Raw genomic sequence first — 25,824 nt, forward strand, 5'->3', positions numbered from 1 at the left:
GACCTGGGGGTCTCGGGCTCCTCGCACGCCGAGGCGATGACGGTCTCCAGCTGGGACACGGGCAGGGAGCAGGGTCTGCTTCTCTTCCTGGGAGCGCCGGTCCTGATGTGGACGCCCCCCCCTCCCCCTGCTCCGTCCACCGCTCCATCCCTCTGACTCCTACTCTCCTCCGACCCCTGGTGGGGCAGTAGCACAAGTATACACTTACACCAGTGGTTCCCAAACTGTGGATCATTCGGGACCCCCATGCAGGGAGATACCCATGTTATCATTTTTATTTTATTTCCTTGTTTTATTTGTGCAATGTTGTTTAGGCTCCGTAGTTTTCTCACTCAACAGTAAACAAACCAACATACGGTATAAGTGTAGGGTATCTACACATTTCTAAAGTTACAATTGAATTACTGATATTTAGTCAACTAAAACTAGACTAAAAGTAAAACACTGCAAAATATAACTCAAACTAAAAGGAATGTTATTCATGGACTATGACTAAAGCCCCATTCACACCAACAAAAGCGAATACATTCATTCGCTTTTTATGTCAACGTAATTTCTATGCAAATCAGCGTTTACATTTTTATCAGCTTGTAGAAAAGGCTGCTTTTTTTCTCCCCTAGTCTATCTACATGGATACGTTGTGAGTTTGTAGATTGGCAGAAGTCCCTACCTCCTGGGTCTCTCCACTCTTCTCCTCTCTCCGTCGCTCCCTCGCTTCTTTTTCTCCATCTTCTCTCGTTGTGACGTCTTCGGTTTGTCTGTGGTGGTCCGCCAGTGTGAGCTGGGACCCCCTGGGGCCGACCTGGCCCTCCGCCTGGGGCCTTGCCGACCTGGCGCCGTTCTCCTGCAATAGAAATGATGACAAGTTGTCATTATATTTGTAATGTCTAGTCCATGTGTTCTGCCCTCAGTTTGAGTTCATGCTTTTAGTTCATGTTTAAATGTTAAGTTTACATTGCTTGTAGTCAACTGATGAATGCTTTTATTTTGATATGCTTACAATGGTAGCAGGAAGTTAGCAATGCATTGTGGGTAGAAGAAGCTTCAGAACACAGTGTACTGAGTGTAGACCTTTTATATACTTTTATATAATGTAGACTCCATTAGAGAACAAGCAGATAAGCACATTGTGACCGTGTTTGTTGTATCTCTACCTTTTTTCATACCCTCGAAAGCAATGGCTGTAAGTTTGAACATGATTCTCTTTCTGTGAACAGTTTTGATTTGTTTATTTGCAAATTCATATGGACATTGGACAATAATTCATATTGGTTAAAAAATGATGATGTCAATGGCAACTTTACATGTTTATGTCTGACTAGCATATGATTGCATGTAATTGTGTTTACATTTCATATTAGCACTTATTTGCCAGTTTAAATTCATAATGTTATTTTTCTATGATAGCCAAGACATTTGTGTCTTTTCTGTTTGCTACAGTTTTACACGTAATTTTCACCTGTCGGAGATTGTGGATAAATAAAGGAGCAAGGACGCTCCCTTCCTGGCTTGTGAAAAACGAGTTTGGCTGTCTGTTTAACTTCGTTAACATACTGGATGTATACAACACGTTGTGGGAACAGAACACCATGGGTCTTCAACAGGGCAACAAAACCGTGCTAGGTGAAGGCGCTCTACTCAGGGAGTCAAGTTGATAGTCTCTGTAGCTGATGGGTGCAGATTCTTGAAGATCAATGTACTCTCTTGTATAAAGTTTGAGTTTCTTTATTTCATGAAAACACAAGCATCTTCAACAGGGCATTCAGGGACCCCTGGGCACTTGGGCAGTGGTTCTGAAACATTTTTCATTTCAAGGACCCCTGAATTAAATTTGGCCGCATACTTAATTCTTTGTTTCATTTCCAGGTTATCAGTGAGGTGGGGGCTTTTGTTATGAGCAGTGATCAGCACCATTCGTGCATGCCCCTTAGCTCTCGTCAGAAACTGTTACATTTCCGGAGCGATGCGAGACGAAGTCACAAATGATTTACGATCATCGGGCTGCGTGACGGCTGACCATGGACAGCGCTCGAAGTTTTAGAGATACAGGGCTTTGAAAATCTTGCTTTTAATGGATTTAATGGAGCCTGGATGTAAAAGATCCCATAGCTGGTGGGTGCTCCATAGCAACCGGAGCAATGCTAAAAGGTAAATTGACGGTCACCACTTTCATATATGGATTAGACGGGTGGTACGAACATGTTCGTTGATGGCTGATGCCGTACCCTAGCCTAGGGGGTATGATTATATTCATAGATAGCACGTAAAACATTGTGAGTACTTTTTTTCCTACCACTGAGTAAAGGTGGTGAGTTACTGTTCCACCAGGTGCCTACCTCCTTATCCTCCTCAGCGCCTCCCGGTAAAGGTGGTGAGTTACTGTTCCACCAGGTGCCTACCTCCCTCTCCTCCTCCTCCGCGCCTCCCGGTAAAGGTGGTGAGTTACTGTTCCACCAGGTGCCTACCTCCCTCTCCTCCTCCTCCGCGCCTCCCGGTAAAGGTGGTGAGTTACTGTTCCACCAGGTGCCTACCTCCCTCTCGTCCTCCTCCTCGCCTCCCGGTAAAGGTGGTGAGTTACTGTTCCACCAGGTGCCTACCTCCTTATCCTCCTCAGCGCCTCCCGGTAAAGGTGGTGAGTTACTGTTCCACCAGGTGCCTACCTCCCTCTCCTCCTCCTCCGCGCCTCCCGGTAAAGGTGGTGAGTTACTGTTCCACCAGGTGCCTACCTCCCTCTCCTCCTCCTCCGCGCCTCCCGGTAAAGGTGGTGAGTTACTGTTCCACCAGGTGCCTACCTCCCTCTCCTCCTCCTCCGCGCCTCCCGGTAAAGGTGGTGAGTTACTGTTCCACCAGGTGCCTACCTCCCTATCCTCCTCCTCCGCGCCTCCCGGTAAAGGTGGTGAGTTACTGTTCCACCAGGTGCCTACCTCCCTCTCCTCCTCCTCCGCGCCTCCCGGCGCCAGTCTCTGGAGGCCGACGGCACGCTCCTGCTCTTCCTCCAGGAGGAAAGGCTGCGGGGTGGAAGGAGTGTGTCTGCTCCCGTCCTCGCTCATCTCATCCAGGGTGGGGAGGAGAGGAGACAGTCCTCCCGACCCGTTGGACGTCCCGCCAAAATCGTCCTCCTCCTTATTCTGACCCGACGCCGCTTCTCCCGGGAAAGCCCCTCCCCCGCCTCCGGAGCTCTGCTCTGCGTCTTTCCCCGCTAAATGCTCCGACATACCGCTGGGCAAAGAGGGCAGGGTTATTAGAGTAAAAGCTCTATTACGAGAGCGAGGTCTGCATTGGCACTGCCCTCACGATTCAATTTGATTACAATTCACCAGGTAACGATTCACACCTTTCTATATTACAGCACAACATGGCAAATTCATTCATATTTGATACAGACTTTTCTGGAGAAAATTCTACAACTACAATTCCCGGGTCTGAAATCAATGTCGCTAATAAAATGTGCCACGCTCCGTCAAGACAACAAGCATGGGCGTGTGCATGTTGTGTGTGACGGGTATCAGCCCGGAAATGTAGCCTTTTGGGTTGTTGAGTGTTGTGAATGAGCAAACCTGCTTTAAAAAATTATAATAAATGAAAAACACAATGAAAAAGAAATATGAAAAAAAAAATCCAAAAGTATTATCACCTGGCGCAAAGGTTTTCGTATGAAACTATAGTCATTTCCGCAGTGGCTCCGGGCTGGGCGTTGTCCAAGGACAGGTACGGGGCGCATGCACCCATGCTGAGGGTGTCATCAGCTGGGTCGGCAGGCCTGGAGGCCTGGGTGTCTCTGTGGGGCGTGGAGGCGGAGCGAGCTGGGGAACACTCGGTACTGAGAGATGTGTCTTCATCGTCTGAAAGACACACATTGTTACTCGTCTTTACGGAGTTGGAGAGAAGAAGGAAGTCGGCATGCTTGGCTGAACCACACTATGAGAGGACTCGTTATGTGAGTCGTCGACCCCCCCCCCCCCCCTGGTGATTAATCATTAACCCACAGGATTGAATATTGTCCGTCATTAAAAATCACACTCACATGTATTTATATTGTCTTACATTGTTATTAGTGCCCTAAACAAACATAGTCCATAGACTTGGCTGGCAAACGATTTACGTCATAACTGCTCTTAATAAACATTAATTAAAAAAAACACACCTGTGTGAAGTGAGGGGCGCTCTTATCATACATCATCTGAATTCCCACATTTGTCTTCAATGTTTGTGTTTACATAATGTTTGTGTTTACACAAACACTCAAATGGCCATTCATTATCAATGGCATTTAATGTTTGTGTTAGGACAATGTTTGTGACATAAGAGGATCTAGCGCCCTTCAAAAATATATGGGACCATACGTTTCTAAACGCATACTAAATCATGGTAATTGGAAGAAGACTTTAAACTAGCGACTTGAAAATGTTTACTGAGAGGTAATACAATCAAGTGTAAATGTTACCAAAGATACTAATGGAGTCTATGTTCCATTAGTGTACAGTGGTTCTCACAAGGACCCCCATAACTCTGTGTACAAATGGAACCAAATGGAACCGCACAGAGACACGTACACCCATAAGGGGCCATTTGGAACCCCCTCCTCAAGGAACTATGAGGGTCCCTGGACCACACTTTGAGACCCACTGGTGTAGCAGAGTGTTTCCAGTGAGCCAACATGCACACCATCTGCACCCTGGCTCTGTTTGACCAGAATGGAGCCTTAATTAGCATACTTAAGTATTAAGTATTTCTTTCTAATATGGCTGCTATGCATTGAGCCTTTACAATGCATCTCCTGGGCACTGACACATAGTGTATCGTACTTCCTTTCTTTTCTCTCCAGTGAACACACACACACACACGCACGCACCTGCATGGATGGCGGAGGTGATTTCGAAGCGAAATTGCAGCTGACCACTGACGTGTTCCGTTGGCAGCCTGCGACCCAGAGAATAACTAACCACACGATCACTGGAGAGAACACATTTTATAACATACTTTATCACCGTTTTTATTCCAAAATATATATTTACAATTGTATTGAATACAATACGTGTGTACATTTCCAGGGGGGTTCGCAGCCACATACAGACAGTGTAGAGGTCCTTGGCATGCATTAGATCAACGTGTGGTCTCACCCGAGGGCGTGCTTCTCCAGCAGCCTCTGCACAGGCATGGACAGTTTACCCAGGAAGCGTTTGATTATGGGACGACTTTTAGCAAACTTATCCTTCACCTCCACCTCAAGGACATCAGTGGGAAGAGACACGAAACTGAACCTCTGGGAGACAGAGCGAGAGAGAGAGAGAGAGAAAGAGAGAGTGTGAGAGAGAGTTTTCTCCAGATGTTTGAGTGTTGAATGTTTAATAAATAAGAAACAACCCTATGGCTTAATTGTATTTGGCTTATATCGTGTTGTATTGTGTGTGTGTGTGTGTGTGTGTGTGTGTGTGTGTGTGTGTGTGTGTGTGGGTTCACAATATGAATTTCATGATTTAAACACAAAATGATTGTCCAGCCTTTTTTTATTACAGTATTAGTATTAGCAAATGACAGATGTTTTTTTTTATCAATTATCTTCAAAGATCCTGTATTTTCTTTTTTTTTGTAAAAAAAAAAAAGCCCTCTGCTGTTTGCATCACGGTTCAAATTGTGATTTAATCGTGATTTAAATTGTCACCAGTTTAAATCGATTTTAATCGATTTCCTATAATGACATGCCTATAGTGCATGCGTGCGTGCATACCTCTCTCTTCCACTGGGGGGTGGTGGTGTTCAGAATGATCCCTGAGCGTTTGTCCTGTCCGTGGTGAGGTAAGGAGGGGAAGATGCTGTGCTTGCCGGGCTGGATGCTGATCTTCAGGTACGGGTCAGGGTTGAAGAACATGCCCTTCTTCAGGGCCACCGCCTGGAAGTCTGCAAAACACCACTAAGGCTGTCACCATTACACATTTAAGTGTGGGACGATTGTCACACAACTGATTGTGTTTTTTGTATCGAACATTGGAACATTGCAAAAAAGACAATATAAGTGTACTGCGAGGCGGTGTGAGCTTGTAGATCAACGAGGGCTGAAAGGTTTGGGAACCCTTGCACTAAAGCTATATGGATACATTTTCGCCGACTACTTTTTTTCCACTGACGAAAAACAAAATAAAAACGAATAACGTTCATACAGTGGCAGATGCGAATATGCAAAGCTACATAGCATATTTGTAGCTTTGTATCTTTAGCTGTAGTTAACCAGCTCAACTTTTTGTAGCTTTAGTAGCTTTTGCAGCAGCTACAAACGTTGGATGTATCTTTGTATCTTCATGTCGCTGGCTTCCATTGAAAATTAATGTTGGACTGTATCTTTGCGACTGCCCGTCTGAACGCAGCATAAGACAAGTCCTGTTATGCTTGGTTGTGCACGGATGTTGAACATAGCTATCTTCAAACTCACAACATGTCGCACGTCACAAGCTCTTGTTAATACTTTTCATTGGTTATTTATTCCGAAGAGTGGAGCGTTATTTTGGTTCATTACTACCGTTAAGTACATAAATGTACTTAACGAGTTTACTATAAAAGAGTTTACTATAAAAAAGGCGGCGAGTTGTGTATTGGTGCTGCGTGCATGCGGACCTGACAAAGTGAAGCTGATCAGTCTTCTAGTGCCCTGGGACTGAGACACCTCCTCTGTAGACGACTGTCTGAAAACCTGCACGCACACGCACACACACACACTAAATGGTAAATGGTGCATTTATATAGCGCCTTTATCCAAGGCGCTTTACATAGATTTTGCATTACATTCACTGATTCACACACACATTCATACACCGATGGCGGAAGAAACCATGCAAGGCGCCAACCAGCACATCAGGAGCAATTAGGGGTTCAGTGTCTTGCTCAAGGACACTTCGACACTACCTCTGGGGGAGCCTGGGATCGAACTGGCAACCTTGCGGTTACTATCCAGCCACTCTACCCCTGAGCCACTGCCGCCCCCACATTATGTCTGTCTGTCTGTCTGTCTGTCTGTCTGTCTGTCTGTCTGTCTGTCTGTGTCTGTAAGATAATCAGATCAGTCAGTCAGCCAGTCAGTCAGCTGTGCTTCAGGTCAGCAGTTCCACATGTCAGTCCAAATGTCAACCATATAAAGGTTTAAAGACTTGCTGTTCTAATCTGTGGAGAAAAGGAAACACAGCTCCAGGGCTGGAGGCTTAGTAAATGCTTCTTCCCAACAGCTGTCAGTCAGAGCACTAACAAAAACTGACATTAACCGATGGCAGTAGCCGATATTTATCTGTTATTGATTAAGCATACACTTTGCGTTGGCTGTGTTGGTGTGTTGGTTATCTGCAGCCTACCAAGCTGTAGAATATGTATTGAAGATGTATTTTGTTTTCCTGGCACAAAATAAACATATATCGGCAGCAGTTGAAGCCGTCGAGCCTACTGGTCAAAGAACTGCAGGTGGGCCCTGCATATAGCATGAGGAAACCCCACGCAGCTGGGTGTCAGGTGAAAAGAGGCGGCTTGGACTCCTCATGCATGGAAGGAAGCATGAGGTCAGTCCGTTGCTCTCCCCAGGTTGGCAGAAGGAGTCTAGCCCCCAGGATTACAGTTGACACTGGGTAAAAAAAATGGCTTACAAAAATTGTGGGATAAAAAAAGTAAGAAAACTTAGGATTTAGAACAATAGCAGATAGAGAAGCTTGTACATCAACATGTTTCAAAATCTTGAAAGGGTTTGGAATTGGTCCTTGGCTCAACACAATTCCAGATGGGGGGTCTGCGGCCAAATATATATCAATTTGGGGGTCCATGGCACAAAAAACACTGCTTTTATAGGAGTAATTTTGTAGAATACGAAATTTCACTGACAATGACTCTCATTGAGCTCCTAGGGTGTGTGTGTGTGTGTGTGTGTGTGTGTGTGTGTGTGTGTGTGTGTGTGTGTGTGTGTGTGTGTGTGTGTGTGTGTGTGTGTGTGTGTGTGTGTGTGTGTTTGTCTGACCGGTGCAGAGGGGTTCTTGATGGTGATGGTGGGGGTGGTGGCTCTCAGCGCTCCGCTCACTCCGTGGTAGTACTTAAAACACACCTGGGTCTCAGCTGCACGCATGCATGCACACACGCATGCGCACACGCATGCACACACACACACACACACACACACACACACACACACACACACACACACACACACACACACACACACACACACACACACACACACACACACACACACACACACACACACACACACACACACACACACACACACACACTCAGTGTTAGTCTGGTATATAACAGTGGTTTTCAACCAGTGGTCCTTGAGGAGGTTCCAGGTGGTCCCCAGCTAAATGATGGAGTTGGTGACCAAATGGACCCTTCTAGATCGTTAACTCTTGAGAGCAGAAAATGAAACCAAATGGATCCTTACAGGTCAATTTGGTGTCATTTTACGCTCTCAAGAGTTACATTTTTGTTGAACATCTGCATCTGCAAGTCTACACAATTAGAGAATGTAAAATAATTGTTGTTATGGTCAACAGCTGCCTGTTTACTGATATAGCAACATACATTTTTCAGAAAGCATTTGTAGAATCAGCCTCAGGTTAAAGTGTAGTGTAGCGTTAGCGTGTTGTTGTGTGGTGCGTGTGTGTTGTGTACTTACGCTCTACAAAGTAGGAGTTGGCCTCGATCTTCCATCTGATCTGACCTTTATGGGATCCATTTACCCCCCGATTCTTATACTCTACAAAGTTCTCTGACTGCACTTCATCTGAGACAGACAGACAGACAGACAGACAGACAGACAGACAGACAGACAGACAGATTTGTATTACTATACTTGGGAGAACATCAACAAGCTTGTAATTGGCTATCTGGCTATCTGACAAAACCCAAATAAATCTAACCTCTGAATGTCTAATCCTAACGCTAAATGCCCAACCTGAATCTTTTCCTACTCTGCATTTAAACCATAAAACAATCATTTCTCTTCAGGGACGAATTATGGCTTGTGCCAAGTGTGCACGCATCCAACAAGCTTTAAACTGAGCAGATTGGACTTTCCGTTCCAGATAATGGCCAAAACATATTGAAAACGTCCACTTTAGTCGATTTTCGATCGACAGGACCAGGAAAATGGTCCTCACAATAGAATAGTTGATGCCTATTTCTCTAATGCATTACACACACACACACACACACACACACACACACACACACACACACACACACACACACACACACACACACACACACACACACACACACACACACACACACACACACACACACACACACACACACACACACACACACACACACACACACACACACACACACACACACAGGATCAGTGTCACATATTTGTGGGAAAGGCCATGGAAGGTAACTCCTGATTGTGTTTCAAACCAGTCAATGACAAGAACGATATATATTTATGTGATTAGATCCCTCCAGGCTATGGGATAATATGTACAGATTTGGGGGTTTTCTAGTAGTGTATGTACGGAATTGCCAATCCATGATATTTCACCGTGTTTGTGTGAGATCGGGCTGGGGAAACGTGAATGGATCCCTCCTCATGGGATACATGTGAATGGAACCCTCCTGCCTATGGGATACATGTGAATGGATCCCTCCTGCCTATGGGGTACATGTGAATGGATCCCTCCTGCCTACTGTGCCTAGTAAGCAAGGCACATCATTCACTTCCTTGTTTATGGGCCGACAAAACTGTCAATTTACTCTAAATCTACGGCACTCTCCTCATTTCTGACTTAATCAAGCATCTCGTTTGGAATATTAACGCTTCTAAAGAGACATCAGGCGAGGCAGTAATAGAAGAATTCTATTCAGAATTCAGAGTAAAATCTGCCGATCTGCTTGGCACTCTAGCACCTTTATTCTGAAAACTTCCCCGGCAGTAAGACTAATGAACTAAAGGTTAATGGAATTTCTCAGAGTTTTTTTCAAATCGAGTGTCAAAGTGAGTTTAACGTTGTTTCCGCATAACTTTCGGGTATGATGATGATGTCACACGCATACCCTCTATTGTACGATTTGAGTCATACACATTTAGTTTCCACAGATAAATGATGTTGATGATTATCTTACTTCAAGCTCACACAATGTCTTTCTTTCTTAATATATCGTAATATTTGACAATTTGACCAACGTTTGACAATACTTCACAGTATAGTCTGTGGAATACTTTTGACGCAGTAATATGGTCTAATTTTATTTATTTATTTTCCATTTTAGAGGTATTAAAAAGGTCTCAAAATTACTTGAATTGTCTCTTCAGAAATGTGCAGACCACCCTGTACACTTATATATGCTGTATGTTGCTTTGTTTACTGTTGAATGAGAAAACAATCAGCCTATGTCAATCTCACCAATAAGGTACATGCCGATCCAGTCGCCAGCATCCACCTCCTCCTTGATGTCCCAGCTGACGGCGATGTCCTGTGATTGACCAATGGCGTAGTGGGAGGAGCTAGCAGTCAGGGCGGAGCGACAGTGCGAGGTGAGCAGGTCGGTGTCACTGGTGGAGCGCGGAGCACGACCTCGCTCCTGGAAATGCATTGTGGGGTATTCACATTTTTCAACCATGCAAGGCCTCGGAGACGGCAGGCAAGACATGCATGATAACTCTTCCAACATCTGGGCCTCTTCCGACTTCCAAGGTGTTACCGATGATACAAATTAAGGCTATGTTCCATTTAGTGTACAGTGGTTCTCAAACATTCCTCCATTTCAATTTCAAGGGCCCCATAACTCTGAGAGTGTACAAATAAGTCAGGGTACACTCTCAGAGTTCCACACCCGCACAGGGCCATTTGGAACCCACTCAAGGACTCTTTGAGACCACTGGTGTAGCAGTGTTTCCAGTGTTTCCAACATAAATAGCACAATAGCAGCACCCTGACTCTGTTTGACCAGAATGGAATAGAGCCTTCATTAGTATTATCGGTAGCACCTGTGAAGGAAGTCGGAAGAGGCCCGGAGGTAGGACGAGTTATTTCCAAATTGGCATATCTGCATAGAGCCTATAACAAAGTAAAAGGTGCATGACTTCATGGGACAAATGTGGGGTGGGGTGGGGTTCGATTATTTTTCGCAATGTCCCGCCCCATTGCATACTGGGCCCTGGTTGGTTATAGCCTGGTTCCAGGCGAATCTGGTTGGCTCGTCACCACTTCGGCCGTGAAGTCCTCCCACAATTGAGAGGGGCCAGACTTAATGCGCCTGGGGCAATATGCATTGCAAAGGCAGATGAGGGCTGGCTATGCAAGGCTACATGCAGACAGCCAGAAAGGGGTGATATGGTTGCTTTCTCTTTTTTCACATTTGGATGCTGCTGCATCTGCTGCATCAGCAAACGCGCCGCCGTTCCGAGTTACGTCCCAATAGGGACAGAATCCTAACCCTATTCAAAGTGTGCCACCACACATTTGCATCTTGGGAGTGAGAATGCATTTTCTGTGTTTCTTTGTATTACGAAAAATACATTAACCATGTCAGCCCTAACCTCGCGTCACCAGTCTGTGTTACAAAATTGCTGTGTGAACCGGTCTGAAGCGGATGATATCGCTACGGCATGTGGTAGTATTGTTTTGTAGTCATCAGGCACTAGGAACAATCAATCGGAACTTTCTTTTCCCTCAAACCGGAAGAATAACAATAAAAGCTCTCGTAGCCTGCAGCTTTTATTGAGAAAAATCGGTTTGAGGGAAAAGGAAGTTCCAGATTATTGTTAACTGCAAAACATTACTACAACATGACAGCGATATCATTCGCTCCCGACCAGATCATAAACCCGAAAAGGAATGCTGCCCAGGCTACGTCAGCCCTATTTAAACTTTGGCTATATATAAAACATATATTTGTATATTTTATACAGTACATTTGGAAACTTGAAATGGGACAGTCTGCACAATGGTTTGACTTTTGGTACTGTTTTTGGTAGCATATACTTACTTTAATTTAAAGGCATACTAGGTTGAATCGCAGATCTGTGTTTACACACACACTCCCCCTCGGCCTCTCCCCTTTCTGACAGGTACAGTATCAAAGTGACTCTAAAAAAGGTGTTGTACCCTGCCCTTTTTTGTTCGGCCGCAAAAAATGTTTTTATTGTCATGATTTGTCAACTCGGCTGTTGGCTTTGTCCGAGGCTTAAATGTCTTTAAATAAATACTTTTTGACTTAATGGCTGCGGTTTTTGATATTGATATAGGCTATTGTAAGTTTAATTGATCATATCTTATAATAATGTCTCTACCAGGCGATTACAAACTGTCTGCATATGTTTTGTAACACGGAGGGAGAGGGAGATGGAGAGGAAACAGATCTCCGATTTCAGTGGTGATTGTGCAACTTGACGCATGGAATAAAGTATAAAGATATAAGGATAATCTGACTCTGATTATAAACCGCTTGAACTGCAGCTTCTAGATTCTGAAACCAAAAATCTACAAGCTTGTTTCATATTGGTAGCCCTGAACTGTTTTACGCACTGTCTCCATTTACAGACCATACGCGTTCCGATTTCAAATATAAAGTGCTCACCCCAGGGCCATGGATGTTACAATTCTGCTCGGGTGGGTATCAGCACCCATATCTACCGTATTGTTCAATAAAAAGCATTTTAATCCGATCGGTGGCCATTTTCTCAGAGTTATAATGTATCAGAACAGATAGGGGCACGTAGTTGAAAGCCTATGGTGGAAAAACTGAGAAAATGTCCACTGTGGCAACATTATATTTGAAATCTGAACATTTATGTAGACGTTAATGTTGTAAATGGAAAAAGTGCGTAAAACAGGGTGAAGTTCTGTCATGACAGACGAGTGCCATGTGAACCATGGCTAAATTGTCTCGTATTTCTTAAAAATAAGTCAACTTTCCGAGGGCGAGTGAACGATTGCGTAAAAAACATATTTAGCCACTTGCCCGAATGCCCCCACCCTGTCTAGAAATCACAAAAAAAAGAAAAAAGGTTGAGCTCTAGCGCCACGAAAAAAAAGGTGTAAAGCAAAAACCTGTGGCCTTTACAACGATGTTATCATAAGTGTGCTGTTTGATGACGTTGTGTATTCTGATAGTGGGATAAAGTCAAACGATACAATATGTTGCTGTTTACATTTCGATAGACTTCGATTCTTGAAATTAAAATAGTTTTTTCGATGCAGTTGTATATCGTTACACTCTCGATATGTATAGCAGCATGATTTTTCAGAAAAAGTCAAGTTAAATGGTGCTTTTTTCCCCCCGACCACTAGTGCTGACCTGCGGGATGCCATTGTGGAAGTCCAGCCTCTGGAAGTGTTCTGGGTTTAAACTGTGACGGTTCACGTCTCTCTTCCCCCGGCGGCGTTTCTGAGATGGGCGAGATGGAGACGCCATGGTTGAACTCACCGGCCTTCACTGATGCACTACACTGTGGAGAGAGAGAGAGAGAGAGAGAGAGAGAGAGAGAGAGAGAGAGAGAAAAAGAGGCAGATGTTGTGAGCTTGTTGATCGGCTATTTCTGCAGTACATATTTGGTATAGATGGGGGGTGAGCACTCCAAGTACAACTGTAACACAGGTATGTTTAAACTTAAAGATGGAGTGCCGTGATTTTTGTATATTTTCCAGTTTTGTGAGGTGACAGTACTTCATTAGATGTGTTGTGTGGTTCTTATGTGCAATGATGATGTCTTCCCTTTGTATTTAGGGTTTCTTTCTTTCTGACAGGCCACCCCCAGGTGGTGAGAGTGGGCGACTGTACCTCCTCCCCATTGACTCTCAATACAGGAGCACCACTGGGTGTTCCCAGTCCACTCCTGTACTCCTCTATACACACGACTGTGTGGCCTCACACCCTACAAACACCATCGTGAAGTTTGCTGATGACACGGTGGTGGTGGGGCTGATCACTGGAGACAATGAGGCAGCGTACAGAGAGGAAGTTACCAACTTAGAGTGGTGGTGTGAAGAGAATCATCTCCTGATGAATGTCTCCAAGACCAAGGAGGTCATCGTGGACTACAGGCGGGGGAGGGATCCACAACCTACTGTCATTGTCAACGGTGCTGTGGTGGAGAGGGTGCGGAAACCTTCAACTACCTGGGGGTGAACATCCATGAAAAACTCAAATGGGAGGCACACACAACTGTGGTGGTTGCAAAAGCGCAACAGCACTTATATGGACTCAGGCGCCTCAAGAAGTTCGGCCTGAGTCCACAAATCATCAAGAACTTCTACCGAGGGACAATAGAGAGCCTGCTGACGAGCAGCTTCACCAGCTGGTATGGGAGCTGCACTGACAAGGACCAGAAGGCTCTCAGGAGGCTGGTGTGCTCAGCCGAGCGCATCACTGGATGTTGGCTGCCCAGTTTGGAGGAACTGTACACTCAGCGCTGTCTCAGGAAGTCCCTGAGGATCATAAAGGACCCCACACACCCCCAAAATGTTTTTTTCATGCTTCTGCCCTCAGGGAAGAGGTACCAGAGTATCAAAGCCAACACAAGCAGACTGAAGAACAGTTTTCTCCCCCAGGCTGTAAGACTGCTTAACAAGCCTAAATGAACAATGAAAATGTTTGTGGTATTACGGCCTTGTATGCTGATCTGAGTTCTTTTAAACTTTTAAAAACTTTTTAGACTTATCATCCCCTCCCCCTTTATCATACAACAACAGCTGTGGGTGCAGCTTCAGTTCAGGTGGATCACCACCCACCAGTAAAACCGGGCATACTTAACATTGGTGGTGGTGTCCACATAAAAACATAATTTTTACACTTTCTGTACACTTTTATAAAAAAATAAAAAATAAAAATCTTCCTCCTTATAATAACAATAATAATACTTGATGATCATGTTTTGGGGTGGGGTGCGATACATTGGTAATTTGCCTTTTTTCCATCAGTATCAGTAGTTATTATGCAGTCTATCCATCTGATTTTAAAATAACACTTCACACTCCCAAGACTCTTCTCCCTTCTGGCTCCAAAACTATGGAATGAAATTCCCATTGCAATCAGAACTGCAGACTCACTCCGAATCTTCCAACGTAGTCTAAAAACTCACCTCTGCCTACTAAATTGTAACCCTATAGCACTCACCCCTTCAGACTCCCTCACCCCCCAACACTCACCTCTACATACTCCACTCCACACTTCGATCCTATGGTTTCAATGTAGGCTACATGTATATTGTTAGTATAGAGCAGCGGTTCCCAAACCATTTTGGCCATGCACCCTTTGTACCTCCCGAGTCCCGACCTAGCTGGCGCACCCCCCCCCCCCCCCCACATGGAAATATAAATTGCATAAGCTATATAGAGACATATTTCCTTTTTATCCACATATATGCACATAATATATGAACCTGAATATGGCATAATATATGCAATATAGGCTATATCCTGCATATACTTGCCATATATTGGCATAATATGTTAACATATTTAAAATAAAACCATAGCACCACCATTTAATGTCTGCTAAATGCCAAAATTGTAAATTCTATTACTACTACAACTACAACTACTTCTACTACTACTACTACTACTACTACAATTTGCAATTTAGGCATTAAGACACTCTTAATCCAGAGTGATTTACAGTAAGCAAGAACAACATGGTAATACATATAATACATAGAAATAGTCATCAAGGATCACTATTGGACAATGGATGGGGATGGGGGGGAATTTTGACTGGTTGAAGCCTGCCGGAAGGCCAGTAAGGAGAGAGTTACAATAGTCAAGTTTTGATATGACTTATGTCTGGATAAGGAGCTGGGCTGACTCCTGGGTGAGGAAGGGTCTAATCCTTCGAGTGTTATAGAATGTAAACGTATAGGATCGAGTGACCGCTGTGATGTGTGTCTTGAATGAGAGCTGACTGTCCAGGACAACACCAAGGTTCTTGGCTGTTGGAACCGAAGTTACCAGGGTGTTGTCTATGGAAATAGTTATCTCAGGTTAGCTTACTTAGCTATACTACTACTACTACTACTACAACTACCACCAGTAAGACGCCCTAAAGAGCGAGGTCACGTGCACGCATCAGCCTGGGTGACGGACGGCAGACTGCTGGGCGAGCGCTGGCACTTTGGCATGGGGGGTCGGATCAACATATGGAATTAATTCTGTACAGGCCATATACATACTGTATATGGCCTGTACAGAAAGAGCATGTCTTGAGTGTACAGGGTTTGATGAGGTCAGATCAACATATGGAATGTCAGAACAGGTCAGCTCCATATATGGAGATCTAAGGGTGGTAGCAGGGGCAGTGTCTAGAGTGTACAGGGTTTGATTAGGGCCCAGGTAGGGCCAGGCCTTAATTTTCGGGCCAGTTGAGAACTGTTTTCGCCGGCTGCCGGGCGCGGTTGCACTAATAACTTTGGGGCGGGCCCGTCTAGAGATTGAATGGACAGGTATCAGTCAAAAGGGAGACATCGAAGAGAAAGGACAGATGGGGAAGGATCAACATATGGAATGTCAGAACAGGTCAGCTCCATATATGGAGATCTAAGGGTTTGAGGTCAGATGTAGACCCTGAAGAAGGCCCTGAAGAAGAAGACCCTGAAGAAGGCAGTTGTACCTGCCGAAACGTTGGTTTCTATTCTACTCTGCATCCAAATAAATAATCGGCACTTTGGCTATCAGTGTGTGCGGCCACTCTTTTGTCTTTTTAAGACTTAACTCTTCAGATGTAGAGTTGCCAGCCAATATTGATGACGTCAGGGATCTCCATATATGGGCTTAATATTGAATCAGGGATCTCCATCCCTGATGATGTCATGTGATGTCTAGAGGCATGACCATATATGGAGGCGTGGGGTGACGGACTCACTGATAGACTTTTTCATAGTAAATGCGACCTACGGTCGCAATTACTATTACTATTACTCAGTGCCGAATCAACCCCTCTGAGGGCCCTGGCGCTACACCAAATCAAAATAAGGCCCCATGCACGTGCGCTTTGCACGTGTGCATGTGATTTGCATGCATGTTACTTAACACAATCAAGAACCGAACGACACTTTTTGCGTCTGCGTGCCCAGTGAATGAACGTGTGTGTTCAGCGCACCATTGCTCCCATAGAGTTATAAGGCTGCTCCCGACACTGGATCTGCTATTTTAGAGTCTCCTCCCACCGAGTGGTTAAGAAACCGGCGTGCGTTACAAATCGGTGACCGATACGGTTTCGACAGAAGCAACAGTTGTACCTATATTTGAAATAGTCTCACTCAGGGCCCTGCAAGCTGTACTGCAGGCCCTTGCTATTACTACTACTACTACTATACTGCTACTACTAGGCTACTACTACTAATAATAATAATAATAAAAATAATAATATAAAACATTTTAAATAATGTTCACTATCTACTAAAGAGTCAGAATGTTCATTCTTGGGCTCGGGTGGCAGTGCCTGCCCACCACCGCAGAGGTTGTGGGTTCGAATCTACCACCACCACCACCACGGTGGTCTCTATTGGCCCGTGCTCGCGGAAGGGAAGCCGGGCAGGGAGGGTGATGTCCCCTGCAGATAGGTGCTCTACGTCCTCCTCCTCCTGTGGGGGCTCCTCACTGGCAGGAGAGTCAGTAGCATAGGCCTACAACAGCAGTGATGACACATACGTGTGGGGAAGAATCCATTTGAATAATGACAAAATTGTGGAGAAAAGGGGGAAAAGGGCAAAAAACAATAGGTAGGCCTACTGTAGGTGTGTGTGTAAATTGTAAATTGTGTGTGTGTGTGTGTGTGTGTGTGTGTGTGTTTAAATAGTTAAAATCCGAACTGCTGCAAAAATGTCAGCAAAACAAACTTTGTAATAATAATAAATTAAGCTATAAAGCTGAAGCTATATAAAATTTCTTTCCATCTTGGTTGTCCTAAATATCTTCCTCCCCGCCCCGAAAGTGACAAACTTACGGAGTTTCAATTATAAATAGCAGTCAACCAAGGGCCATCCCTTCAAAACACACAGGCCAATGCCCGATTTACACTTGCTTTGCACGCAATGCCTGCGCGGCAAATAGCAGATCTAAAGCTCACGGTGGGTCAATCACAGGCAGCACGCATTGTGAGATCTTGTAGATCGAGAATGAATCAAGACTCACAAGCTCGCCATCCTATATAGCCGCTGCCTAGTAACATGCGTTTTTTTCCCTAAGCCCCTATAGAACAAACCCTGAAAATAGCCGATCTACAAGCTCACAAGGCGTCGCAGCGACGCATCCACGATGCGTTGTGAGCTTGTAGATCTGCTATTTTCAGCGCGCACCGGCTCGATCAAGCATCTGATATTATTCTAAGCCCTTAGAATAAACGCTAGCGCGCGTGATCGCCATCTCCCCGCACAGCCAGTAAAAGAAAAGAAAAACAACCGCACAGATCGCAGATCTGTAAAGCAACCTTTCATGTTCATCCTGCATGTGACGTGAATTGTTGTCGGATCAAGCATGTTATTTCATTTACAGATCGCGTATATAGCCTACCTGGGTCAGAATGCTCCAGGGCCGGTCGATCATGGTCCTTCAACGGCCGCTTTAAGGCGCTCCATAGCCCGGGTCGATCCACCTCAGCTCGGCTGCCTGCGCGGGACCGTTGTTGTCCCGCATCTTGTCACGGACCAGCTCTGCGTGGTCCCGTCGTAAGGTTCCAAACCCTCCGGTTCCGGTCCCGTTGCGGTGGTGAAGCCTACGTAATCCGGTGTTAAAAAAACCAACTCCGACCTCGATCGGTTTCAAGCGAGGATGCGGAGCAGGGTTTGTTTGGCTGCTGATGCTGCTGCCACCCGGTTACACACAGAAACGTTAGTCTACCCGATTGTGTCCCGTCTCCGAGAAGTGCTCGTTGCTTGCTGCGCAAATGTTTGCGTCGGTCATTTGAGGCTAGTTTCGTTGTAGGTTACGTTACGCGTGAAACGGTGACGGTGGATTCTGGGTCTTATTTAGATGCAGAACCATGGTGGGGTCACAGGATTCGACGGGTCACGAATATCGGTGCGACCCGCCCCTGTAAAAGCTCGGCAACACAAACTGCATCATCATCATCAATTTCATCATCATCATCATCCTCCTATTCGTCATGTTGGTGGTTCGATCCAATTCCACGCTCAGACTTTTAATCAATATTTGTATGATTGGGTCATCCTTGTAAAATGTAGCCTATTATTAGCCTAAAGGCATATAGGCTAATTAACATCCAATTGTTCATTGTGGCCAATGCCATTTAAGATATCTTGCACAATATTATGTTCATTCATACACTAATACAAATGACATGTCTACATGGGCACTAAACAGAACAATTAACCTTATTGCTTACACACACACACACACACACACACACACACACACACACACACACACACACACACACACACACACACAAAAGTGCAGGCCTGAAGTAAAAATCACTATTGCACTTTTTCCTTACCTCTTTCTTTATTTGAAATTTGCCCAATGTTGACTTTTTAATTTATAGTAGGCCTATAGTTTGATGGTTACTTTTCAATTTCAAGGATGAGAGACACAATAATCCATTGAATAATCACATAATTTATTAACACAATAACAAGTTATGGCCAGTGCAACAAACATATTGTCTCGTCGGGTGAAAACCAAAATTGTTACTTGCCAGGAAAAAAACCAAAAGAAAAACTGTTCCAATGTTATTATTTAGTCACAAGCTCTTGTTAATACTTTTTCATTGGTTCAATATTTACCCCCATTTTTTTTTCTATATTTAATTTCTTGTTCCAGTAGCCTATTGAAACAAAACAGAACAATATGTGAATTGTGAAGAATATTGCCTGAAAATACAGGTTTTCAGTAGGCATATGTAACACCCAACTGAAGTGCTTACAAAAAGTGGATTTAGAGTTTTTTGGTTTTTAGTACTAGATGGTGCTCCGACCATAGAACTCTTCTCACCACCACGCTCTCTCGGTATGGATTCTCTTCCTGGTTTTGCTGCAGCTTGTGTTGTTCCGTGGCCACTTTCAATGTTTTATGGCCTCTAGCTAGTAGCTACAGATCACATACAGATTTTCAAACTGAAAAATTGCGCAACAAACGGCTCTCTCCTGGTGTGCAACCATAGGTAAGAGCGTCATCTAGCGTAAAAAAAAAGACGTCATCGGCAGGGAAAGCAATTGGGAAAAAGGACATCAAAGACGCCATCGCAGGAAAAGTACTATGTTGGGAGCTTGATGAAACATTAATTCGAGGTTGTGCTATATATACATAATGATAGTCGGATCGGCAATTCACAGCCGCGAGCGAGATGGCGCGACAATGGAGGGCATTCACTTCCGGGGCGGCCGGATGAGGGCTGCTCTTCTCTGTTTATGTTGCGCATTTCATTGGCACTTGCCTCACATTACCGCCTATATGGTAACGGGAGGGAATCGGTTAAAATATTATGAAAAGGCATTATTTTCACTGGCCCCACCGGGTACGTTCTGGTGGCCCTGACAGTTTAAAAAGTACACCTGGGCCACCAGGCCATTTATAGTCAACCCCTGCTCTATTTTTCCACCACTGAACACACTATGACACAACATGACTCTCCTGCCAAGGTGTTTGCAAAGCTGAAATCCCAACTTCAGAGGGACCATGATCCTCTCAATGAAGTCATCTCAAAGTCTAATATATTTCCCAAGCCTTGTTGTTTCCTGTAAGAAACCTCTTTCTGAAGATGAAGCGCTTGCTCTGAAGAGAGATCAGTACTTAAAAAATGTCGTCAGTGGGAGGAGAAAACAGATCAAGGGCCATGGAGTGTGTGTTTCTTTAAAGAGGCTTCATCAGTCCCCAGCCAAGGTCTTCGTTCACATTAAAGAGAGGGAGAGGAACAGACACATTCAAGAAGGTTGCAAGAAGAACGAACCCAAGAAGAAGGCAAACTCAAAACTCCTTTGTTTCTCCATTGTAATTTGCATTGATTTTAAATAAATTTAATTTAGATGTTTGTGTGTATTTAATTTATATTTGTGTGTATTTATCAATAACAATGATGCTCCAAAATTGAGGCGCACAGGACGGGTCAACCTCCACAGCCTTTTACAAGCATGCGATGGAGATCAAAACCTCCCTGAATGATGTCAGAAGTGTTCTTGAAAGTGCTGAGCCTGTCAGTGAGTCCAGATTGGAAGGTGACCCTGGTGAGGATATCCAGCCTTTCGTGGTGGAGCCACTACTTGTCAATTCACCACATGTCCGCATCAGAAAGATGCGTGAGGATGTGCATAAAGTGCCTGCAAAGCCCTCAGAAGAGACACACCAACAGGTCAAGGTCACTGGGGTTAATTTTGACAAAGTGGATGCTGAAGTCTGACTCCAAAGGCCTCTATGTTGATGGAATCCGCAAGGACAACAACCAGCATTGGCACAGTAGTAGCATTGTAAAGAGTTTCAAGACTTCGAATTGCCATGATAGTTTTTAAAGAAGTTCAGCAAAAGATTCTCTGCAGACTGGAGAATGTTATATAACTTCATGTCAGACTCAGAATCAATAAGAGACACGAGCAGTAAAGTCAGACTTGTCAACCAGTCTGTGAAACAGCAGAGGCCAAATGTTGGCCACACAGCTGTCTCCTGTACTCCTACAGCCTTTGCCAAGACCAGTAATAATCAGTGGTGGAAAGAACTAAGCACATTTACTTAAGTACTGTACTTAAGTACAAATTAATTTTGAGGTATTACTTTACTTGAGTATTTCCAATGTTCAACACCTTTACTTCAAATTCACTACATCTCAGAGGAAAATATTGTACTTTTACTCCACTACAATTATTTGAAAACTTTGTTACTTTGCAGATTTGGATTATTACAAAATATACATTAACACCTTGGAGGCCCTGGGCGGAGTTCTCCGTCCAAGTTCAAGGTCATGGTCAAGTGCCCAAGCCGGAGATTGATAAATAGGACGGAGATTAATGATAACAAAACCGTTCGAATCGTTCTAGAGCCTTGGAGCGCTTGTTGCGCTCCAAGGCGGTCCAGTCGCTAGTCGCGATAGAATTATTTTTACCTCCCGTTGTTGTCGATCGACTCTTGAGTGGTGTGGCTATTGTTAGCTGCTACACAGACATGCACACCAGCTTCCCGTGCGCCGGTAAAAGTGGTCCGTGCGCTATAAATGATGGGCACATGGATGAAATAGATTAAATAGTTCCGGGCCTCCAAGTGCAGGTTCCGTCCATCCGATGTGCCCACATCGCAAGCAATCCAACCAACGGATTCAAAGGACGTGTGTACACGTCCTAGCGCATCTTCAATGATATCAAACGAGAGAAGAATATTCAGAATTCTTTCCTTTTTTTTTTTTTTTGAGTGGGACTCCAAGGCCACTATACGCTTCGCTTTTTGTTCATACGCGGTCTGGTCACTTTCCTGGTTACCGCTGGTTACCGTGGTTTTGATCTGATGGATATACTAAGCTCTTCATTTCTGACTTCTCAATTGCCTCTCGTTCAAAATATGAACGCGATGGATTATTTAGTGATATTATGGAAATGAGAGCAAGGTAAGCAAGCAAAAATTATCTCCGTTTAACAGAGGGGAGGGGCTGATTGTGTTAACGACAGCCCTATATACATGTTGGCCATTTGAAAATAACCGCTCTACAAGCTCACAATGCGTTGTGATGCGGATTGAATGTTTTCAAATAAATATTAAAGATAAAAAAAATTGCAGAAGATTGCAGGCTTTCTATTCCTGGGAATGGAAGCCATTGTTCTTGCGTTACAAAAATAAGAAAAATACACAAATAGCCTAACGATGTCACTGGTAGGAAAACTGTCCACAGTCCTCCTATAAGACACAGACAGAGTAGACAAAAATGGTAATATATTATAATGAGCATATTAATGAGGACCAATTAGGCCAAATGTTTTCAGACGGGGGTCCGCACCCAAATGTTAAGTACTAATGCCATACGTCTGCATCATACTCTGGTGCTCTGTTGATGATGTCATCGCGTCATGCGATGATGTCATTAGATCGATGGTCTGTCCCTCTCTCAGCTTCAAGACCGCTAACTTCACACTCCACCTGGGAGAGAGAGAGGGGGAGAGAGAGAGTCAGAGGGGGAGAGAGAGAGAGACAGACAGAGAGATAGATAGACAGACAGAGACAGAAAGAGAGAGGCAGAGAGAGGTAGAGACAGACAGACAGACAGACAGACAGACAGACAGACAGACAGACAGACAGACAGACAGACAGACAGACAGACAGACAGACAGACAGACAGACAGACAGACAGACAGACAGACAGACAGACAGAGACAGACAGACAGACAGACAGACAGACAGACAGACAGACAGACAGACAGACAGACAGACAGACAGACAGACAGACAGACAGACAGACGGAGAGTGTGAGAGTGTGAGAGTGTGAGAGAGAGAGAAAGACAGAGGGAGAGAGAGAGGTGGCAGTCAATGAGTTATTTAATATATATTTTTAAAGTAATTTTATCATTTTTAAAAACAAAAATAAACAAATCTAAGAAATTCCATAAATAAAATAAAATAAATAATTCAAGTAGTGGAGATAGCCAAACTACAAGCTCCTAACGGTCTCTGGTTGAATAGAATAAAACAGAGTGTACCAACCTTTTGGTATTAGGGTCTCTGGTTGACCCAGTATAAATATAACCTCCTGTCTTACTTCCTGTGACTGGGATTTTAATCTGCAACACAAAGCAACCATCATCATGAATACCATGCTAATCCATACTCCCACTTTGTAAAGACACTGCAACATATGCACTGTTACTTTACCCCAGAATATCATATGAAGCAATTAATACCTGGGCAGTATGTGGGTCGACACGGTTGCTTCTGTCTGTAAGGTGGATGTTGTGCACTTTTAGAGGCGGGGCTCCCAGGCTTTCCATGGCAACGGGACATGCCTCCAGCTGTTCCACAGCCAATCGGTGGTAATCCGACCTACTGAAGTTCTCTGATTGGACAGACAAACTACACCAATGATTCGCCATGCAACACCTTGCAACAGAATGGTGCTTTAACTGCTCATATCACACACAAGCGGCAAGGTGCGGCGAGCTGCAATTTCCAGATTTTTCACAGTAACGTTTTTTGTGACGTAATGTAAACCGATGAGTTTCCGCGGTAACAATAACACACACCAGAGCGGGCTATTGTCACTCACAAGTGATGTACAAGTTCACAGCGCGTCGCCTCCGCAGCACGTTGTAAGCTTGTAGATCTGATTAGTTATTTGGCCACGTGACACATTGTAGGACAGAGCATATATTGGAATTCAATCAACACACACATATTGCTTAATTCAATCAACACACACAGTACTCACTCTGTATGAGGTAATACATGGTTCCCACTCCTCCACCCGTCAGTATGGTGGTGAAGATGGCTAACTCTTGTAGTTTACTGGTAGACACCCTCATTACTGGCGCGCACACACACACACACACACACACACACACACACACACACACACACACACACACACACACACACACACACACACACACACACACACACACACACACACACACAGAAAATATAAACATTCATTTACCTCACCACCAGCAAAAATGATTTAATATAGTTGCATCACTATCAGTTTAACTACTTTAAACCCATACATAATTAATTTGAAAATAGCAGATCTACAAGGTCACGTGTTGCACTGGTGTAGATCTTCTATTTAGATCTTTTAGATTTTAGATCTTGTATAGAGTTCGCCAAAATAGTATCACAACGTGGGGCGTGGGGGTCCGCGACACATGAATCTGGGGGTCCTTAGCCCTGGTTATATAGAAGTGTATATTTGTACGTCTCTAAATGTTCTGATGAATTGAAAATGGTGGACCCCATTGTAAACAAGTGTAATGCTTTATGGTGTCGTCCACAGTTAACAGTTTTTTAATTGAGTTGTGCTTGAAATGAAATGTACTGTAATTCTGCAAACTGTTAATAAATACTTTCAATCAATCAATCAAAATTCCAGTGCGTTAGCGAGTCTACCTAACGCATGATTCTGGACCAGGGCTAGGGGTCCTTTAGCCCCGCTCGGGACCCCCGGTTGAGCTCTTTTGAGAGAGCTCAACCGGGGGGTCCCGAGCGGGGCTAGGGGTCCTTAACACTGAACCACTGAATATTTCAAAGTCAGTCTGTAGGTCATAAAACTGATCTACAAGTGTCACGATATGATTTAAACATGATTTGACAACATGTAACATGCATGAAACATTAAATAAATGAATAAAAGCAAACCGTTCAATACACTTTACCTTCCTTTGGAGTTTGGAGACGTTTACATCCGAGTAGTTTACATCCATATCATAATGGTTTACATGGAGTCCCGTCGCATCTTGATGACATCGGCGGGCGCGTCAAGCGTCAGTCTCGTGTTTGAGATATACACAAGAGAAACTTCCGGCCTTCAAAATAAAATGCAATGATACCAAACGAGAAAAGTTCAAAGTAAACTGTAAGGAGAATACACTTTTATAGTTTCATAGTTTTACAGTTTATTCATGATAACTACATATATAGGCTACTCATATGTTTACGCAAAGAAGTGCAGAGCTTTTTAATCAATTTGAATAGATTTGATTAAAGTTCCTGAGAACATAAAGCCTGGGTATCGAGGCTACTGAGAACATTAACAAATAGCCTAATAAACATAAAATAAGCAAACACAATTCAGTTTCTGATGGATAAAACCGAAATTTAACTCAGAGATGAAAAGAACATTTAACGTTTGAACATATACAATGAATCCAGGTGGTTACACAGAAACTATACTTCAGTAGATTTATTTTTCTGTATTAAAGGTTCACCCAAG

The 25,824-nt window shown here is 44.0% G+C and overlaps 2 protein-coding genes across 3 annotated transcripts in view; both read right to left on the minus strand.

The window, feature by feature from the left end:
- The window catches only part of hecw1b (HECT, C2 and WW domain containing E3 ubiquitin protein ligase 1b), a gene marked incomplete at its 5' end in the record, with an annotated part of 34,486 nt that extends 21,094 nt beyond the window's left edge, over positions 1 to 13,392 (minus strand). The window contains 12 exons of the mRNA XM_079529250.1: positions 4 to 176; positions 671 to 844; positions 2,337 to 3,219; positions 3,635 to 3,842; positions 4,853 to 4,953; positions 5,121 to 5,263; positions 5,729 to 5,898; positions 6,610 to 6,685; positions 7,988 to 8,082; positions 8,648 to 8,755; positions 10,380 to 10,557; positions 13,276 to 13,392. Of these exons, the coding sequence (XP_079385376.1) occupies positions 4 to 176; positions 671 to 844; positions 2,337 to 3,219; positions 3,635 to 3,842; positions 4,853 to 4,953; positions 5,121 to 5,263; positions 5,729 to 5,898; positions 6,610 to 6,685; positions 7,988 to 8,082; positions 8,648 to 8,755; positions 10,380 to 10,557; positions 13,276 to 13,392 (2,426 nt within the window). The remainder of the gene's footprint in view (positions 1 to 3; positions 177 to 670; positions 845 to 2,336; positions 3,220 to 3,634; positions 3,843 to 4,852; positions 4,954 to 5,120; positions 5,264 to 5,728; positions 5,899 to 6,609; positions 6,686 to 7,987; positions 8,083 to 8,647; positions 8,756 to 10,379; positions 10,558 to 13,275) is intronic.
- A 6,135-nt stretch (positions 13,393 to 19,527) lies between these two features.
- On the minus strand, positions 19,528 to 25,401 carry coa1 (cytochrome C oxidase assembly factor 1). 2 transcript variants are annotated; one of them, XM_079529630.1, is made up of 6 exons: positions 25,268 to 25,401; positions 24,325 to 24,420; positions 23,801 to 23,952; positions 23,604 to 23,680; positions 22,903 to 23,042; positions 19,528 to 22,802 (listed from the first exon to the last, which is right to left on the minus strand). In XM_079529630.1, exons 2-5 carry the CDS (start codon positions 24,416 to 24,418, stop codon positions 22,910 to 22,912), a joined length of 456 nt encoding a protein of 151 aa, XP_079385756.1. In that variant the 5' UTR covers positions 24,419 to 24,420; positions 25,268 to 25,401; the 3' UTR covers positions 19,528 to 22,802; positions 22,903 to 22,909. The 2 variants fall into 2 exon arrangements, with proteins under 2 accessions (XP_079385756.1, XP_079385755.1); XM_079529629.1 differs by having other exon boundaries at positions 19,528 to 23,042.
- Between the last annotated feature and the right edge of the window lie 423 nt (positions 25,402 to 25,824).

This window comes from Electrona antarctica (assembly GCF_951216825.1).
Source record: "Electrona antarctica genome assembly, chromosome: 19".
NCBI lineage: Eukaryota > Metazoa > Chordata > Actinopteri > Myctophiformes > Myctophidae > Electrona > Electrona antarctica.

Excerpts from the sequence above, each read along its gene's own strand:
- coa1 (XM_079529630.1), bottom strand. The coding sequence starts at position 24,418 with ATGAGGGTGTCTACCAGTAAACTACAAGAGTTAGCCATCTTCACCACC. Across the intron at positions 23,681-23,800 it reads TCGACCCACATACTGCCCAG|ATTAAAATCCCAGTCACAGG; the intron begins GTATTAATTGCT and ends TTTGTGTTGCAG. Across the intron at positions 23,043-23,603 it reads AGAGACCCTAATACCAAAAG|GTGGAGTGTGAAGTTAGCGG; the intron begins GTTGGTACACTC and ends TCTCTCTCCCAG.